Source organism: Watersipora subatra, chromosome 3, assembly GCF_963576615.1.
Source record: "Watersipora subatra chromosome 3, tzWatSuba1.1, whole genome shotgun sequence".
Classification (NCBI taxonomy): Eukaryota; Metazoa; Bryozoa; class Gymnolaemata; order Cheilostomatida; family Watersiporidae; genus Watersipora; species Watersipora subatra.
In genome coordinates, this window is record NC_088710.1 from 71,532,230 (window position 1) to 71,552,548 (window position 20,319).

A 20,319-nucleotide genomic window follows, 5' to 3' on the forward strand; every position below is an offset into this window, starting at 1 on the left:
TTCATCTCCCTTACAAACAAAAACCAGTCAGCCGATCAACCTAGGAGTGATAAAATAGGACATAGCAGACCAGACATAAATTATGAAATTGTCATAAATCAGGTTTCTACACATTAAATTAAAACTATAAAACATATGAAACAGCTAAAGCGAAGGATTCCTAAACAAATAGTTACACTATTGGCGCAGAATCAAGTCCCAGTTAACCTGAGTCCCATGAACCTCACTCTCTAACCATTTCTCATAGTGCATTTTGAACTCCATGGTCAGATGCACTTCCTCTCCCAAAATGCTTTGCAAATTGTTATCAACCGGCTTGAACTCAGGATCGTAACCATCATTAACATATCTTCTGTTGTTGAATCTATCAACGCAAGAGCGAAGGGCATACTCTTCCGCTTGGAAATCCCAAGGTCGGGCATCCATGTCTAAAATAGCAAAAAAGACATCACCGGTGCCCCGCAATACAGTCATACTTCAACTTACGAGCTTAATGCGTTCGGAGACTGAGCTCGTATGTCAATTTACTCGCATGTTGGTGCAATTTATTTATATATAGAACAATTAAATATATATTTATTGGTTTCCATACTCTGTAAAATGCAAATAAAACACTCAAAACAAGATATTGTAACAGAAAGAACATGTTGGTTATTGTCCTAACTTAGCATTTGCTTTCAAAAAGCAACAAATAAAAAATAATGCAAGGAAATGTGTTAAATTAAAATGTAAAATTAAATACATACAATAGCAGCTAACGCTAGCATTTGCCAGAGAGAGATATATAAGTTATCCTTCATTACAACATTTGACTGATAAATTTGGATTTTATCAATGTCTTAAAAGACAAACTTAGAAGCAAATCTAAAAGCAAACTTTCATTTTTAACTTGACGTAATTAAAATTTCTTCGGCGTTCATAGCTTGAAGTTTCTCGCTAGTTAGCTAATTTTTCCTTTGTTTCGCTTTCACGACTAGCTGGCCGTTTTAAGATGAACCTATCTAAGGACGTTTGCCTTTGTCGCCCTTTCAACATGTCGCGATTAGGACGAACACAGGTGTCGTCACGTCGTTTAATGCGCGACCACTATCCAACTTGTCCGAATGTCAATTTTTATAGTTTTGATAGATAGCAACGGCCTTTTCAAATAGCTTCGTTTCAGTTACGCTGTCACCGGCCAATTGTTTATCTTATATCCAATGCCTGAGCGGTCTCTCCATCAGCGGTGGTGAAGATCGCCGCGCCGTTTAGAAACTACGGTTAGTACTTTTGCGAGCTAAATGCCCTGAATATAATCCTTCTGTTTGATAATTGTGGATGTATTTCTGTCCTATTGTTGAGCTAGCTCAATCATGCATACACATTTCGCATATTTTTCAATCCGTTTAATATCAATTAATATCATTTGCTTTTTCTTTGCATTATTTTTCGTTTTACTGGCAAACTTTCGGTCTACGCACAGTACTTTTAATTCACATAATTCTGCACTGAAAAACGTGCACAAAAACACGGTACAAAAGTATAACCTGCGCAGTTGAAAAATACAGATTGATGCTGTTGTCATAAAACACCTCCGGCATACTTGGCAACTGACTCACGTGCTCGTATCTCAAATATGGCTCGTATGTTAGTGCTAGAACTTGCTTAAAAGCTGGCTCGTATCTCAAGTTTGTCATACGTTGGAGCACTCGTAAGTTGAAGTATTACTGTATGGCAAATACTACCAGAAGCATTCAACAATGATTAACTGCACCATGTGAAAAAGTACAAAGAGTGGCACCCGTGTAAGGCCTAGACCATCATCTCTCTAGGTGAATAATTGTGAATAAAAAGATAACACCTTTCACCAGAACCATAAACAGCGCAACGAACAGTTTGCAGATGTACATTAACACGTACCATTGCCATAAGCCCAATCGTCAGTAAGCCTGTGTCGGACTTTGTTGTATATGGCGGACATGGTCTTCATGTTGCTCTTTCTCCATTGCCTACCCAAGTACTTAGTCTGCAGTTTGATGAGCTTCAGCACATACACCTGCATCATGGCGTGCTTCACCTTGAGAGCTCGCTTCAATATGGGTGCTGATTTGAAGATGATGAGCATCTAAGTATAGAAACTGACTTATTTATAGCTCCTACATAATTCGCACGAGCAGAATATCCCATCCATATCAGCAGTACTTAGCCTCAGAGTTAAAATAGTGTGAGAGCATGGTGAAAGTAGTTCCCAGACCAGTACAAAAAACCTACCATGGTCCTTGAGTGTTTCCATTTCGTAAGCTTATTAAGAATTCGAAGGAGGTTGATACAAGAGAACATGTTCCTCCAGCAGCAGGTCTGTAGGTCACCAGCTTCCTATGAACAAATCAGCTTCTATGGTATGGAATAAATTTGTTGCACACTCATTCACAAACATCTTCTATGTGTCATATAATACTGAATAAATGACTAAATTAATTGTAGAACATTTACTGTTCACTTATGATACTTGTATAAAGAGTTGATAAATCCATAGTATAACAATGTTGATCGGTAGCGCACAATTCCTTGGTTGCTAGCCTAAACGGTCAATGAGCTTGTCAATGTTAAAAAAGACTTGTCATTGTTAACAAAGACTTGTCATTGTTAACAAAGACTTGTCATTGTTATAACAATGGCAAGTCGTTGATGTCTAACTTTCATTATTTTAGAACATGAGATAGAAAACAAAGTTTAGAATTCATTTACAAAATAGATTTATTGAGGTGAAGTACTACAGGTTACTTGGTTCTGGTTTTTATCAGTAGGAGAGTGAGAAAAAGCTCAAACCTTTTGTACAGTCTTCTATATATGACCTATCATACAGTCTTTTATATATGACCTATTTTACAGTCTTCCATCAATGCAGAGAATGAATAGTGTGTATTCATTCACCGCCTCACCAACTATTAGCCCCCTCGTAGATAGCATAAGTTTGGTGCAATTAGAATTTCTTATCAACTTTATTCTAAACATGACGCAATGTCCTAATATTCACACTGACAATACATACATACATGTATATATAGTCAAATAATCTTGAAATGGTCCTTATTAGATTTTTAAAATTTTTTTATACGGTTAGTCCATATGAAAGTATACATTGTAAGGCCACTTTGAAATATTTCTCTGATGTTCAAAACACAATTTCATTTTAATAGCTGTGGAATGCATCTTCTGCACAGGATAATCGTGCTAATTTACTGTTTCTAAACCTATTCTGATGCCATACTATGGCTCTAAAACCTCTAGCGACAGTAAATTATGATCTTTATGTGTACTTCATTACGCGCTATGGAGTAACACGACAACTTCAAACAAATGTTCAGAAATAAGACAATTGGCATGCTGACAAATTTGGCATCCAATTGGTTGGCGAAAATTTCGAACACTTGCCATAGGCATTACCATAGGCAGAAAAATATATCCGTGGGGCTGACATGTAAATGCCATAAGTTAAACAGGCAATGCAATCACAATGACAAATGAAAACCTGACCACTGTAACTCTAGTTTGTTTTCATTACATAAATACTAATAGAATGGTATACCAGGGTTTCCGCAGTTAGCTCCACTTGCCCATTAATAACACACTGCGGGAAGTCAAGAGCACTGATGCTATTCCTCGCCTGCACATAGGTAAGTATTGCCTGGTTGAAGAACTTGATGACGAGGGGTATGCAGTTAGCGAAAACGAGATGTTGACTCATGAACTCAAACTACAAAGGTTGAGCGTGTCATAAGATAAGAGGGTATAAAGCGAAGTGTGATACTTGGCTTAACTTTCAATTGATGCTTCCATAAATTACCAAACGAGGAAACTTATAAACCTGGATTCGAATGTTTTTTGTGACAATTGGAACACATCGAGAAAAGGTAGAGATGACAATTTACACAATTTTGCAAAGTTCTTTCACAAGTTAAGTGTACATGTATTAGAAAAAAAGTGTATGAAATTCAGAGTGCAACATTTAAAACTCTTGCTGGTAGCTATATGCCTACCAGGCTCTAGTGATGCATCAGTTCTTATATACAATGTAGCTACAAGATCATATATACTTCCTAGGTCCTATACTTCTACCAGGTTCTACACCCCCAAAAAATCTTATAGACCTACAATGTCTTGTATAAATACCAATCTTATGTAAATACCAGGCCATATGTACATGTACCTACCAGGTGCTACATATATACCTACTAGGTCCCATAATCACTAATTTGAGCATTTCTGTTGAACCATATTTATAATTCTGGTTTTTTAGCCAAACTAGAAATTCCCCAGTCATACAGCCCACGACCAAAGTGATATTGGAAAAAAGAAAGGGTTGAGATGATGGTTGAGAAATGCAATATTAGCAGTCAAATGGCACTGCAGTGCAATAGGATAACTGCAATGGTAGCTGTAATGTACTGGATATGGGTGTTATTATGTACAACAAACAGCAATAATGAAAGGAAAAGATTATATGTTTATATCTCTCCCCTGCAATAGGGGAAATGCAATATTAGAAGTAAAATGCACTGATATTATTAGAATAACCAATATTATTAATATAGTAATACAGTAATAATAGAAAACCAATGCACAATTTTGTTTACATTTCAAAACGTCATAGCTAACAATATCAAGAAGTGGTGAGATTTATATAGATTTTTAGAAAATCTATTTAACAAAACTATTCAGAAAAAATAATAATAGTAACCTATTGCCCATCAACGATTTTGTTAGTGTGACTATAACACTTCCATATTCATCCAAACTTATAATTAAATATTGTAATAATCTCATAAGAATCGTTAGAAAAAAATATCGTCATTTCCTTTACTTTCACTGCTTTGGACATCAATTAGAATACCAAAGTACTCAAAAGTGGCCAAAATGTCAGTCACTTTAAATCGGCAAAAAAGAAACGATTATATTTCAGTACTTCTACGTTAATTACAGAAACCTTCGGCAATTCGACAATATTATAGACTGGTGAAATGTGCATGTGGTGAAATGTGACTTAATGGTTCTATTCTCTGTCGTTCGGCGTTTCGTTTGCCGGTCTTAATTTTGATAAAAATAAGGCTTGCCAAGTTTTAATAACGATTTTCGGCCAAATTAATCTGTCTATTTGTGTATAATCCGATCAGATGGGTAAGTTTTAAGATATTGTTAACAATTTACAAAGACTTATTAACATTTTAAAATAGGTTTTTATGTGTTTTGTATCGTTATTATACATAAACGACTCCATTGAAAAATGGTTAAATTTGTTGACGAGATTTCGATGCAAGGTTTACGACATTGTTGATGAATAATTTTCGCGAGTTGTGTGCACATGCATTTATCATAAAACTCTCAAACATTCGCTCCGCTCGTGTTTGGTTGTGGGATAACCAGATTCTCCAACAAAGACAATTTTCACCTCAGATTGGTTTGTGCAAAACCTGCGACGCTTCATTGGATGATTACCAAAGTCAATGCAGAACAGCTGCTAAGTAACATTACTGACATGAGGCCAAATGATAGAAAGTGTATCACCATCCCTGAGATGTTATTTAGAGGCATGACAGGCCAAATGATGTGTGGCAGTAATGTAAAAATGCTAGTCGTGTGTAACAACAATTTTAATCAAACAGATTATTAATAAGTCATACATCAGGAGATCATTGCAAACACTGCATATAGTGGGAGTTAAACAGATTATTAATAAGTCATACATCAGGAGATCATTGCAAACACTGCATATAGTGGGAGTTAAACAGATTATTAATAAGTCATACATCAGTAGATCATTGCAAACACTGCATATAGTGGGAGTTAAACAGATTATTAATAAGTCATACATCAGTAGGTCACTGCAAACACTGCATATAGTGAAAGTTAAACAGATTACTAATAAGTCATACATCAGTAGATCATTGCAAACACTGCATATAGTGGGAATTAAAGAGATTATTAATAAGTCATACATCAGTAGATCATTGCAAACACTGCATATAGTGGGAGTTAAACAGATTATTAATAAGTCATACATCAGTAGATCATTGCAAACACTGCATATAGTGGGAGTTAAACAGATTATTAATAAGTCATACATCAGTAGATCATATAAACATATATAAAATATATAGATCATGCAAACACTGCATATAATGGCAGTTAATTGAAATGAAAGCTACAATGATATAACAAAACACTTTAGTTCAAACTGGAGGAACACCTAGATTGTTATCCAATGAATTGGTCAGATCTTCTAATAGCAACAATAGTTCTTATATTACCATATTACCATATTTCTATATTATTTTACTTATTCAATTAACTTTTACTTCGATGAACACCATCAGAAACAAAACTTGTGGAATCAATATCAGTAGATTTGATAAAATCCATGTAGGTATAATAGCATCTAGGTATAGAACTCCGTTATAACAGTTATAATGAAATAGCAAGATTATTATTATTATTGTTGCTTACTGTTTATTGTGCAGCAATGATTTATAAGCAATTACATGTTCGAGTTCGTTGGCCATTAAACGTGATGTGATGTAGCATTAAATAGAGGGCTACGGACATTTTATTTGAACTCTATAAGTTGAGATAGGTTCAATGAGATAGGTAGATATGGTTCAAACCATTTAAAAAGAGATTTTCTCCGAAGTTCTTCCATTATGCATACGACTTTTAAAAATGATTATTTGAACTTCCTTAAAAGAGATAGATAGAGAAATAGTTGGAGAAATAGAGGAGGCACTGACTGAGAGGTCATTAGATAGAAAAGGAGGCAGATAAAAACATACATGTAAGCTAGGGAGATCTACTAGAATATAGACTGAATGGCAGACATGGTCCGGAAGGAACAAAATACATCAAATGGCAGCACTGTAATATCCAACCTAGATGGATTCCGCTAGAAGTACTGTACTCACCTGATAAACGTGATTCAATTTAAACCATTTCAAGAGTAGGAGAAATAGTCCAGAGATTGATTTAACAATTATCTCTTTGTGTCTATTCACATCGATGCCTAATTTCATCGAGTCCAATACCGTCGTCCTAAATAATAATTCGACTTAATGAAGAAAACTATTGTTTGCAGCCTACAAACTTTCAGTTCTTTAGGGGTGGAAAGAGAACAGAAGCCTCAGTTCCCTATACATTGTATATGGTAAAGAGATGAGACTAACAACTAAAAAAGAAAGATTACTGCAATTTAAAACTATAGATGGAACAATAGATGAAACAGAACTCAAGTTTCAAATGAGCGATACCAGAGACTAGAGAAAGTCAGCACTTGTATAAACTCTGCAAATGCTTTTTGAGTCTCTCAAGTAGTGGCGTAAGTACTCACGGCATTTCCTCAGGTAAAACATCAGCAAGAATGTTGATAGACTCTGTTTTAGCTTTGGCTGTAGGTGCGGCTGCTAGCAGCAGTTTTAAGAGCGATATCATATACTGGGGTAAATTTGGCAGCATGGTTCGATACAATGCCTCTGCAGCTGTCTCAGGAATGTCTGTCTCAGGCTAAAGACCACAGAATGCATTTGGAAAGCGAGAAGACAAAATGTCAAATACTGATAATCAGGTATTGCAAGATATCGATACATTTATCAAAAAGAAACAACAGTTAGCAATGTCTGTAAAATATTTATTCGAATCCTAGATATGTCCTATATAGGTAAAATGTTTGAATAACGGAACTGCAGATCTGCGGACATAGTCAATTAGGTAAAGCAAAGAAATAATATAACGCTCCACCTCCTGTATACATAATTATTGTCCAAGTATTATTACCTCAAAAAGCATCTCTTGCTTACGTTGTATATAATTATTGTCTTAACATGGTCTGCCACAATGTCCCCTATTGATGTGGTTATTTAAATACTGTCAAACATGATATCTTTCATATACCCTGACAAACACATTCTGGTTGCGAAGCAGTTAAAGCGCATACCCTAGATAGAGGGTTTCTGGTAATTTCCTCCTCCCGCTTTATCTGCACCTCAGCAAGGGACACATACGTGTGTTCTCTCAATACCTTCACACCTTCATGGATCGGCTTTGGCAGCCCAGCAAGAGAAACGCTATCATTTTGCACTCGAAAACCGACAAACTTTTGTCTTGTCTGTTCAAAGAACTGATCCAGATCTTTTTGTCTGAAAGAACACACATGAGAAGAAAATGACTTATCGCTATAATAAAATCACAAACTTTAAGAACTATGGAGTCTGAAGTGACCACTGACCTGACTTTAGACCGCCACGGCAGACTTTTTTTAATTGTAATAGGAGGAAGGTCGGGAGGGTCCGTGACGGGAGAGCCAGGTCTGGGTGTACCTGGAGAGGCGTCTTCTGTCTTAGCGGCCATCTCATCATCTTCATCCGTGTCAGCGAATGGATCAAATGCATCCTACAAATTCACATCGATGCAAAATAGAAAACACAAAACTTAATTATTTCAAAATTCTCTAACATCTAATAAAAAATTTCATCATGAATAGCTGCAACGTCACCTGTCGAGCTTGCCTGCTTCTTCTTCCATCTACAAATTCCATGCCAGTAGCGGGAGGAGACGCAGCCCTTATGTTTTTACACACCTCCACATTGTCCTCGGGCCACTCAGGCAGACCAGCAGCTTTGCGCATCTCATTCTTTGTTTGGAAATGCTCTTTCAATGACCCCATAGAAACCTAAGAAGATGTTATTTTATAATTGTTTTCAGTTGCTAACTTTCATGATGATATAGCAAGGGATCCATGGGTGATTTTTTTCTATTTTTACGAGAATGTTCACTAATACGATGCTGCCTTCGAACTACAGCATATTGATAACTTCATTCTTTAATAAGGTTTGGCACATCCTGACCTTGAGTAGTGCAGTAAGAAGATAACTACCAAATGTATTCGAAGAGAAGATAATTAACACACATGTGTAAAGAGATAATTACCAAAATGGTTTTCCAGAGAAGCAGCAGCACCTTCTTAATTGGAAAGTGAGGTGCGCTGCCGTTGCAGAATTTGGTGAGCATGTTAAATAGAATAATGGCGACTGGCTCGTTGTTAAACATTGGCATTCCAAGCTCCGTAGCGAATGTAGCCCGCATCTCTTGACGATGTGTGGAGTCGGAAGGGTGTTCAACCCTCATGGTTTCCACTATGGAGTAGAGGAGGCTCAGTATAACCCTACCAAATACACAAAAACATCTTTTTATTTTAATGATAATGAATATTTTGTGACACCTGTTCAGCTGGGCTCATTTTACGATTATGCTTAAAAGAATATCATTAGTGTGGTATAGTGTAGTGGCCACAAATAGGGAAGTGTGGTATAGGGGAGTGTGGTATAGGGGAGTGTGGTACAGTGAAGTGGCCACAAATAGGGGAGTGTGGTACAGTGTAGTGGCCACGAATAGGGGAATGTGGTACAGTGTAGTGGCCACAAATAGGGGAGTGTGGTACAGTGTAGTGGCCACAAATAGGGGAGTGTGGTACAGTGTAGTGGCCACAAATAGGGGAGTGTGGTACAGTGTAGTGGCCACAAATAGGGGAGTGTGGTACAATGTAGTGGCCACAAATAAGGGGGTGTGGTACAGTGTAGTGGCCACAAATAGGGGAGTGTGGTACAGTGTAGTGGCCACAAATAGGGGAGTGTGGTACAGTGTAATGGCCACAAATAGGGGAGTGTGGTACAGTGTAGTGACCACAAATAGGGGAGTGTGGTACAGTGTAGTGGCCACAAATAGGGGAGTGTGGTACAGTGTAGTGGCCACAAATAGGGGAGTTTAAAATAAATAAAACCATCTTTATCAATCAGATAAAATATAAGTAATTTTCTTTTAAACAGCAAAAACTTGTTAATTGCAACAAATCTTATTGGTAGCAATTTGATCCAGTTTTTATTTGGACAAATGAAAGGGAGATTTGATATTATATTTGAAAAATGAATAAAGGGATTTAGGATTAACACACACAAATCGTATTAAAAAGAAACATGTTCTTGTTTATCTGTGTTAATGGATAATTTATCAGTTATTTAAGGAAGGTACAAGTTAGTACAGCTGTTGAGCCCTATTATTGTAAACTCACCATCAAGAGCAGTTTGAATAATTAGCTGTTATAAAATTATAAAGCACCGTAAAATTTTAGCAAACTTGTTCTGTCTGCGATATTTTCAAGAAGCAGACACATTTCTGAAAAATCTCAATGGCCAAGTGATAGCAGTGATCAGGAAAGTTAGATTTTTGAATTTAACTGTTTGCTGTCTTTAACTTTTTCTAGTGTGATATTTCTGTTTTTTACATGATAATAAATTTTCGTCAATTTAATTTAGAGTTACATAAGTTAATTATTAATAATATACGTAGTCTAACATCATATATACTCATACAATAATGAACTGTAAACTATTATAACATAATTGTTCAATTGAGTAAGGACATTGTCTACCTTATTGAACATCTGATTCACTTCCTAAATGTTTCTCTACTCAATGATTTGGCAAATATTTCATAATCCTTATTTAGCTAGTTAGGATTTGAAACGTGCACATCAGGCCGATGATATGATTTATTACATATTGTGTGACACATACAAATGAGTTATTTTATTTAATTCAGTTTTTAATTGATTTAATTTCACTTCAAATAAAATAATGATTAGAGCACAGCTAAAAACTAAGTGTTTAATGCAAACGATACCACATATCAACCTATCATTGACTAAAAATCGCTCTAGAAAAGTGTTCAGTTCGGACGCACGCAATACCAGGTTTTTCTATTTTGTATGCATGTAACATGTTTCTACATTGTCGGTAAATGTTGTGTTTGGTGTTGAACATCACAAGTATTTAATATTAGAATAGTATGTACATCTGTTGCCTACTCCAAGTAAATGTTAGAAAACAGAAGAAAGGTCAAAAGCACCTCAATTCAGTGCTGTCAGCGATTGATACAGCTGGTTTCCTCAGAGCAGATGATGCTGCCAGACCGTTCTCTGCCTCCAGATTAAGTAGTTCAATGAGAATGACAAAAAATCCTGATTCATACAGCAAGAAAACATTATGGCGAGCAGAGTTCATCTGCTCCTCCTCATCCTTGCATTCTCCAAACACTCCTACAGTATCAATGAACACAGGTTGGTGCAGGATATATTCTCAAATCAAGGATCAAATTCAACTTTACGTGTATGCAAAATAATCCTATACCCTGGCAGAGATACAGAATGGACCGAAGGAGTCGGAGTCTTCTATCTCGATCAGCCATTTCAATGTCATTCAGCAGGTGAAGCAGATAATTGCTGCGTAAACTATCATCTGCTGTGTTCCAGCTGCCACTGTGTTGACCTGAATGCAAATTACAAGACATCAATAGTATAAATCAAAAGATTACAACACATTTGGTACTGGTTTATTTGAATAAACATTGGCTGTCATATTGGTACAATAAAAGAAGATTTAGTGGGAATGCAACTAATACCCACCATACTGCTCAAAGTGTTCCAGGAAAGCCTGCTTGTTGAGCATGAAATCCGAGTGCTCGGTGTAACTATATAGTTCTGCAACAGAGACAGCTTGCAACAGATTATCAATACCTTAAAAGCTAAATGCTTTGCATTATATAAAACTACCAAACCTAGTCTTTAAGCAACCAGCAAAATAGGACATGACAATGTGCTCTGATAATTTTGGTGTCAAAATAAATATTAAAAACTAACCAGAAACTTCGGCAGCATGATCATCTGCATCATCATATGTGAACTCTACGTCTGGAGCGTCACTTGACTGCAATAAACATAGTGCAGTGCTAAAGAATGGAACACGTCCAGCGAGTATTTTTGTAGGTGTAACAAATTATATGCAAAGTTTTAAAAGCTTAAAAATTAAAAAGCTTTAGAATGAGTTTGAACTTTTAAAATTTGAATCTTTAAGGCTATTACAGCTTAATTACACTTTCCTACAGTATTCGCATAGTAATGGACCTAAAGAGCTATCTAGAAGAAAAATGACTAAACCAGTCAAAGCTACAATTGATTAAAGGCTATATGGATAAATCTCACCAATGATAGAACCAAGAATAATGTGAGTTGCTACCAGACCTGCCAACCTTAGAGTGGGGAAAGGAGTGAGAGTCTATTTTGGGGTAAGAAAACGCGAGGATTTGATAAGTGGGGTAAATTTTCATAGCGTATGAAAGCACCACAGCAAAAGATAATATAACGCCATATGGAAACCGCATGTCGTGGAGGTTATTGATAGATGAGAATGCCACAAATATGTTTATGCATAGTTGTTTATTAGTAGTAAGTATATGATTACTACTTGAAGATTGGGGCAAAAAACAAGGTTGCTTGGGTAAAAGGGGCAATTGCGTGACACGGCGTGAGATGGTGAGGCATAGGGCAATTGCGTGAGTCTCACGTTCAATGCGTGAGAGTTGGCAAGTATGGTTGCTACCAGGTTCATGCCCTTATCTGGTGAAAACGATATTCAACGCAGGACCAGTGAACTAAAAGAAAACTATTAATGAGTAAAAAAATCATAGTTCATGATTGTAAAAACAAAATTCAAACCATCACTAAACCCATTTTCTTATATATATACAAGAAACGAGGTTTAACAGGCGTTTGAATTGTTTTTTTTTCTCCACTCTAGTAACCTAGAATAAACTAGGAAATATGTGAGTGGCAGCTCGTATTACGTCTAGCTGTATTTAGGCAACTTGTTGTAAAAAGCTCTTTGTTAAAATTATTGGCATGACGTGTTAAGAATGAGATAGGGCCTATAGACAAAAGATTGCACGAATAAAATATACTGTAGGCCTATTATAGGCCTAATTATGGCTATGTGGATTTCAATGAAATAGTCAAAATGCAAAATTTGAAAACTGGAACATGCTTGAAGAGCTAAAAAGACAGTTCTAACAAATTCTGCAACATATAACTCAGTGCTAATAAAGTTTAAATACAGAACAAATAGGTAATAACGTGATATCTAAATATAATAGTTTTTTGTAAAAGAAAAATAGCATTTTAGGTACCTCAGAGTCGCCTCTTTGGCGTCGTAGAATCTCTCTGAGTTTTGGTATACCTCGTTTACCAATTTCCATGGTATCTTAGTTTTTTAATTGAGTGAAAATCATGTTTATGTAGCTCGACAATATGTTCGTAATATAATTTGCTAGGAATTAAATGTTTCAATTGATAGCCCAGGCTTCTACTTTTCATCTGGCTGAAGAAAATTGCACTAACGAAACTTTCGTTAGAGAGGGATCCATAAACGTGAAAATAATACGAGTTGTCATTCGTTAGTATTTCTTATAAGAAAGGACAACCCACAATACGACATGCTACCGATTGGGCGATACATGGACGTATCTCAATGCCGTTGCAAACGATGTTACATATAAATTAATTTTTTTAGAAGAATTGATTGTTTGTGCTCAAAATGAAACTTGAGCTTGAAAGAAATCAGTAACGTCGATGTGACTCTTCTTTTAGCAATTCCACAAAAAGGTTAGAAATTGAGGGGTTTTCAATCTTTAGGATGTTCTATTGCTAAGCGACTATCAGCAATGATATACAGTCCCCCTGTATATCATCAGGGGGGGGGGGGGCTGCATATCATTGTTACCAGCAAAGAACTATATTTTTTAATTTTCTGAAACTATTTATTTAAAGAGTAACAACAAAAAGCAATATCATACACAAAAGCTTATGGCTATTTTTGTAAGCTTTTAGCCAAATCACAATTTCTAAATGAACACAAACAAGATTCACAACAACACAATTGTACACTATAAATATACGCACAATATAGCCATTTCCGACCATTCATCAAAATATCTCATAAATTTCAGCACCAACATATTTAGCTGTTAAAGCAAGCTATGAGAAAGTGTATTAATATTGATCACATTTTGTAATCGACAATAAACGGTCCATATTTGTTTGCGCAGCCAAACCTTAATCAATAATCACCTTAATCAATAATCACAAAAGCCTGAAATAGGAAGCGGTGGTAGTCGCCTAAATAAAGGTATACAGAGACAATATGAAAAGCACGAGAATTAATTATCTGTAGACAACAAGACTAAGAGATAAGCTGATTATGTTTAGCAGATGGCTGGTTCAAGCGTTCCAGATGATTCACCCCCTTCTGACAGACTCGGCGGTGTGTCTGTTGGTATGGCAGTGTTTTTCATTCTTGCTTCCACCAACTTTGCTTGACTCAGAAAAGGAACTGAAACAAATATATAAAGCTAAACGCTGAGGTGATGTACACGCGACACCCTACCTTTTATATCTGAGAATAAAAACTACAGGTAATACTTATAAGCATCTAGTTAGGGATCTATAGTGCCATAGGAGACGAGACCATCTTGGTGCATATGAGAGCTGAGGATGACTCACTGTAACTGAGACCCTGCAGAAAGAGTCTGAAAGATTCAGCCAATTTGGCAGGAGCTTCTTCGAGAACCATGCCACCACAATCCTGTAACTAGAGAGTCACACAGCAGGTAATGTTTGTCTATATGAGTCTATATGATGTGTCTATGTTTGCCTATATGATGTATCTATGTTTGTCTATATGATATGTTCTGTAATTAAAGAGTCCCACAGTTAGTAATATATGATATGTCCTATAATAGGAGAAAATTAGACAGCTAGTAATGTATGAAATGCCCTGTAACCAGTGAGAGAATCACACTGCAGGTAATTTAAGGAATGCCCTGTAGCTATAGTCACACAGCAGGTAATATATGATATGTCTGCAGCTAGGCAGGATACAAGAAAAATCACTTGGTGTAAAGTGATACAGAAAAATGTGATGCAAGTGATGGTGCTGAGACTTACTTTGAGTAGTGTCGTGTTGGTAGGGTCCATCCTGTTGTTCATGTTGACCGTTTCATCGACAGTAGGTCCATGATCTCCAACCACCAGCATACAGTTACACCTACAGTCACAGTACTTAGAGGTCATTGCATAGTTGACTAGGAAAGTAAAAGAAAATAATGTATTCTATTTATAGAAGCGGTGATATTAAGAATCCAAGATGGAATTCTCAGTTAAAGTTAGTAGTAATACTCGGTTAAGGTAGTAGTAATACTCAGTCAAGGTAGTAGTAATACTCAGTTAAGGCTGTGGTAATTCTCAGTTAAGGTAGTAGTAATACTTAGTTAAGGCTGTGGTAACTCTCAGTTAATGTAGTAGTAATACTCAGTTAAGGTAGTAGTAATACTCAGTTGAGGCTGTGGTAATTCTCAGTTAAGGTAGTAGTAATACTCAGTTAAGGTAGTAGTAATACTCATTTAAGGTAATCAAACTTGAGCAGGCAAGAATGAGCTATTACTTGAGTGTTTGAACTGTTGACTGAGCGTTGGCAGGCCTCTGTATCTTCAGATCTGTCCTTCCGCTGTACGAGTCAATAAACATGGCCAAGTTGACTGGGTTTATTGTCTTTATATACTGCTTGTACACATGCACCAGGTCAGAGTTACTATCCTTAGTTGCCTGAGATAGCAGAAAATTAACTCATTGCTCATTACTCAATTGGCAAAGTCTCTGAAACGATGAAGCCCATGGTTTTATATTCAAGTATTGCAAATAGACCAAAAGGATAGAAACCAAAGAAGATATATCGTAAATATATTGTACATTTAAGCAGAGCATTTCATGTTTGTAGATTTAAGCTAAAACCATGAACATGTTTCCGGCAAAACCAACTATGGCTTAGGAAGTTGACTTTCTATCCTGTGGAGCAATCTTGAACAAAACACCTGTGGTCTTTACCGCCTGTGGTAAGGCAATAGGAAGTAGTGAATTCTTACCCTTCCAAACCAATGCCAGAGAAGGTAGTCTTCTGTGAAATGAGTCAAATTTCCACTCTTCAAGTACCAAGAGTTGAACTATAAAAACAAGAAAAGGTCAAGCTGCAGAATATCAGCTCAGCACCTGACCCCATTTGTCTTTACTAAAGATAATATTGAGAAAATGTGAACAGTTAATTTACAATGAATAGTTAATTAATTTTAGAATCCAAATTCAATCCTTATGTGATATTTAATTTTTGATAACCAATGACAACTCTTAGTGAATTGCTAATCATGGATAAAAGTGTGCTTTAACGTTTACCTTCTGGTACCCCCATTCAACCCAACCACACTGCGATGCATCCGGGTTGATCAGTGTTAGACCTTCCACCTTACTGGGATACTTGAGCTGCAAGACAGGCATAAGTTTCTCAGCGACCTTCTATTGATCATTCCTATTAACAACTTGTGATCGTACCTATTCACAAAGTGTGATCATTCCTATTAACAACTTGTGATCGTACCTATTAACAACTTGCGATCATACCGATTAACAACTTGTGGTCATTCCTATTAACAACGTGTGACCGTACCTATTCACAACTTATGGTCATACCTATTAACAACTTGTGATCGTACCTATTCACAATGTGTGGTCATTCCTATTTACAACTTGTGATCGTACCTATTAACAACTTGTGATCGTACCTATTAACAACTTGTGATCGTACCTATTAACAACTTGTGATCGTACCTATTAACAATTTTTGATCATACCTATTAACAATGCTACCTTCCAGCCTCATGCTAAAGATAGATTAAAAGACAACAGCCATCTTAGTTCGGTACTCACAGCGTATCTAGCGAGTATATTTGCTCCGGCGCCCACACCAAATCCAATAATCAGTTTGAGACCAAAAAAGGAAACAACAGAGTTCACAGTATCCGCTAGCTGGTCAGCTGTTGGGTAGGTGTACCTATATTATTATACAAAGGAAATGACATTCGAGGATATCTCATATACAGTACATAAGCAGAGATGAGTATACCCAGCTCTATCTACTTCAGATAAAGCAAGCGTTACAAAGCCACATCTGCCTTAGATACATCGAGTGTTATCTAAAGCCATATATTATATAATAATTAGCTTTGGTGTTATCAAGCATGGGTTACATTTCATAGCAGTTCCCACCAGACAGAGTTTCCACAGCACCAATGCAGTGCCTTTACAGTCGACGTGATTAGTAAGCATAGATGTTACCTGATGATAATACAAACGGTGAACATTTAATATATGCGATTAGTTGGTCAAGGCTGTAAAACCTCAAAACTGACTATCTAGAGAGATTTTGGTGAGGAAAGATATTTTTTTCACTAATTTATGCCACATGATGTGAGTACCACATTCAGCGTACACATTGTGAGCATTACCTCATATTGCGCTAACCCTATGCGTAGCTTGCATATAGTGAACATACCCAAGACCCGTGTTTTAGGACAGCAGTAATCAGAGGCTACTCTAGAGAACTAGTGCAATCGTTTCTACCCATTAACCGAGGAGTGATCTAGACTGAATTTCTACCCATTAACCGAGGAGTGATCTAGACTGAATTTCTACCCTTTAACCGAGGAGTGATCTAGACTGAATTTCTACCCTTTAACCGAGGAGAGATCTAGACTGAATTAAAAAAGCATCGTAGAAGCGAAGTCCAAAGGCCACAAGAATTACAATTAGCAAAAGGTTTTAGCATATGACTGACAAGATTTGCCTGTTGTAAGTGTGTGTGTGTGTGTGTGTGTGTGTGTGTGTGTGTGTGTGTGTGTGTGTGTGTGTGTGTGTGTGTGTGTGTGTGTGTGTGTGTGTGTGTGTGTGTGTGTGTGTGTGTGTGTGTGTGTGTGTGTGTGTGTGTGTGTGTGTGTGTGTGTGTGTGTGTGTGTGTGTGTGTGTGTGTGTGTGTGTGTGTGTGTGTGTGTGTGTGTGTGTGTGTGTGTGTGTGTGTGTGTGTGTGTGTGTGTGTGTGTGTGTGTGTGTGTGTGTGTGTGTGTGTGTGTGTGTGTGTGTGTGTGTGTGTGTGTGTGTGTGTGTGTGTGTGTGTGTGTGTGTGTGTGTGTGTGTGTGTGTGTGTGTGTTTCATCAAGCAGACAAAAAAATATACACAGATTTAAGTTATAATAATAAAGAGCAGAAAAGTATAGTCAGGTTTGTAAAAAGAGATAACCCGAAGAGAAAGTGAAACATGGTCAGAAGCAATTAGTCGGCTGCCAGTAAGAAGAAGCCAAAGATGGTGCGCTACGTGTGTCTAACAATATGTAATACTATAACATAGCTATGTCTAGTCATAGTGATGAAAAGTTTCAAATGTGTCCATGAAACGTTATATGGTAAAGAATGAGCCCATCGCCACACACTCCAAAAGAAAAAACAGTATGGTGTAGCAAATCGCTTTATTGCGGTAAGCGACACAAAATGCAAATTGGATCTGTAGTGTGCGCTGAAAAGGGAAGAAGAAAATGCGAATAAACAACGACATGTAGTAGCCACCCAGAGACCTGATTGGCGCATTAGACAATCGCTGGCCATATTGAGCAATTAACTAATAAATCATTAGAAAAGACAAATACTTTTGACTAGTGTCTGAGCATTGCTCGAGATAAAAACAGCTGTGAAAACATACAGAAATGTATCACACCCTATTAAGCATACTAACCTGTCTTTCTGTTTGTCGATGGGCCTGTATAACATAGCGCAACAATAAACACTCATCAAATAGGGTAAAAAGACTACAATGCTGATTGTTGCTCCATCTATAGTGTGACATGAAACTATTTTACACCCTCCTTATAACAACACAAAGGCAGACGTGTTTTACACCCTCAACATCTAACATTTGTGTATTACCAACCGTCAGCATAACTGTAGCAGCCATGACATGGATAGTCACAGGCAATGAGAACTAAACCAGCTGGGCTACGATGGTGTGCATGACAATACCATTGAAGCTGTCACCATATGAACTTGAGCTACTCAGCGAAGGGAGTCGCTTGACTCATATCATCAACTATTTTATAGCCAGCCATAATTGATGACTCATAGCAGGTTCCCTTGAAAGAGTTTTTGTAATGGCAACAAAGCCAGTCCCGGCTTATGATGCATTCACTAGAAGTTTGTATGTATTAACGCTGTATGATTTCTTAACATAGACTCGCTTAATAGTAGTGAGAACTTCCTAACATACCCCTGAATCAGTGGCAGAGCTCCATCATCTTGTCCTGGAGCATTTATGTGATATACACAAAAGTGCTCCAGTATTGCTTGCATGTCAGAATAGTGAAAAAATCCTTGGAAACAAGTAACATCTGCAAGCAGCAATACAGTTATAAATAGCCATATGCTGTTCTAACATTTTTGTTTTCAAATCTAGTTTTTAGCAGTAAGGGAAACAAATGAGTATTTGGCTTGCTAACATCATGACAGAAAAACAAACATACGGTTTAATCCGATGTCATGGTAGGTCACTATAGCCGGTTTTTTTGTGTTTCCTTGAATTGCCACCTTTATGGGACCATACTCTGTTTGCACATCTTGCTCCTGAGTCAAACAAGGATTATAAGCAAAGTAGTCTAAGGTGCAATACAAATCCAAATGAATTAACAATATTAAAGGTACTTGTATCCATACCTGAGAGTCTGCAAAGGAAGTTTTGTGTAACGAGACAGCTTCTGGTACTTCAGATGATATGGTAAAGAGTCTAACCTCTTCTGGAGACGTCATTGCGAGCCAGTAATTAATCTGAGAACTCTTCAAAATTAATGTTACTGACGCTATACAAGTGTGTGAAGCATGCTGTACTTTGCTCCAAATTACATGTGTAGTGATAATTACAGCTTTAAAACTTTCTACATTGGCTACATATGCTAAATAGTAAAATTCGTTTTAACTACTACAATACTCCTACCTCGTGCGGAAACATTTGTAATCTAATTTGTGGTAAAAAGGTCGTATTGTCTTAATAAGGTAGTTTAATCGAGCAGAAATTATAAAATACACAAATTTTGTTCAAATCACAGTAACCAAAAACATTAGTAAATGGTCACATCACTGTTTAAGAAACCAGTACATTTCAACAGACAGGCATAAAAAATAAAGATGTCCACAAGTTGAAGCTGGATGTACTGTGTTAAACAATTCCCAAACTTCTTGTAATCACGAAAAATTGCAGACGTAATACGAAGAACGGCAGATATATAAAACATGAGTAAATTGTACAAGCCAGTAGTTAGTCATGTTAAAGATGTTTATCCTACAAAACATCTGTCGCCCTATTGACTGTCGCACAAAAGTCCAGTTACCTAAACAGCAACTCGAGACTTCACGAATTATTTACTTTTTAGTGAGGCTCGCTACATTTAGTTTATGTTTTCTGGTTCTAGAGTGACGACTGATGAACGACCGTCATATAAAGAAAATTTTGTGTTGGGAAATAGAAAAAGATTATTAGTGTTTTGGTC

The 20,319-nt window shown here is 36.8% G+C and overlaps 2 protein-coding genes across 4 annotated transcripts; both read right to left on the bottom strand.

Annotated features, from left to right (window-relative positions):
- Positions 1–129: 129 nt before the first annotated feature.
- Positions 130–13,206, bottom strand: LOC137392012 (striatin-interacting protein 1 homolog). The gene is made up of 15 exons (XM_068078600.1): positions 13,039–13,206; positions 11,717–11,783; positions 11,483–11,557; positions 11,208–11,345; positions 10,927–11,116; positions 8,953–9,187; positions 8,519–8,695; positions 8,252–8,415; positions 7,961–8,162; positions 7,358–7,530; positions 6,936–7,062; positions 3,569–3,736; positions 2,251–2,355; positions 1,900–2,104; positions 130–428 (listed from the first exon to the last, which is right to left on the bottom strand). Exons 1-15 carry the CDS (start codon positions 13,105–13,107, stop codon positions 178–180), a joined length of 2,346 nt encoding a protein of 781 aa, XP_067934701.1. The 5' UTR covers positions 13,108–13,206; the 3' UTR covers positions 130–177.
- Positions 13,207–13,652: 446 nt separating this feature from the next.
- Positions 13,653–20,189, bottom strand: LOC137392144 (protein NDRG1-like). 3 transcript variants are annotated; one of them, XM_068078773.1, is made up of 12 exons: positions 20,161–20,189; positions 19,490–19,609; positions 19,300–19,399; positions 19,047–19,167; positions 18,519–18,542; positions 16,664–16,787; positions 16,133–16,219; positions 15,829–15,906; positions 15,351–15,511; positions 14,855–14,954; positions 14,411–14,498; positions 13,653–14,240 (listed from the first exon to the last, which is right to left on the bottom strand). In XM_068078773.1, the coding sequence occupies exons 2-12, from the start codon at positions 19,580–19,582 to the stop codon at positions 14,113–14,115; spliced, it is 1,104 nt and encodes a 367-aa protein (XP_067934874.1). In that variant the 5' UTR covers positions 19,583–19,609; positions 20,161–20,189; the 3' UTR covers positions 13,653–14,112. The 3 variants fall into 3 exon arrangements, with proteins under 3 accessions (XP_067934874.1, XP_067934873.1, XP_067934875.1); XM_068078772.1 differs by lacking the exon at positions 20,161–20,189 and having other exon boundaries at positions 19,490–20,110; XM_068078774.1 differs by lacking the exons at positions 18,519–18,542; positions 20,161–20,189 and having other exon boundaries at positions 19,490–20,112.
- Positions 20,190–20,319: the final 130 nt, after the last annotated feature.

Bases quoted from the DNA above. Each gene is read 5' to 3' on its own strand.
- LOC137392012 (XM_068078600.1), bottom strand. From the start codon at position 13,107: ATGGAAATTGGTAAACGAGGTATACCAAAACTCAGAGAGATTCTACGA. The intron at 8,163-8,251 runs GTCAGTGGTCAC...GTGTTCTTTCAG, and splicing joins CCGTGGCGGTCTAAAGTCAG to ACAAAAAGATCTGGATCAGT. The intron at 429-1,899 runs GTACGTGTTAAT...TTGCTATTTTAG, and splicing joins CGATTGGGCTTATGGCAATG to ACATGGATGCCCGACCTTGG.
- LOC137392144 (XM_068078773.1), bottom strand. From the start codon at position 19,582: ATGACGTCTCCAGAAGAGGTTAGACTCTTTACCATATCATCTGAAGTA. The intron at 19,168-19,299 runs GTATGTTTGTTT...TGCTGCTTGCAG, and splicing joins CCATGACATCGGATTAAACC to ATGTTACTTGTTTCCAAGGA. The intron at 18,543-19,046 runs GTATGTTAGGAA...TATGTTATACAG, and splicing joins GCTCTGCCACTGATTCAGGG to GCCCATCGACAAACAGAAAG.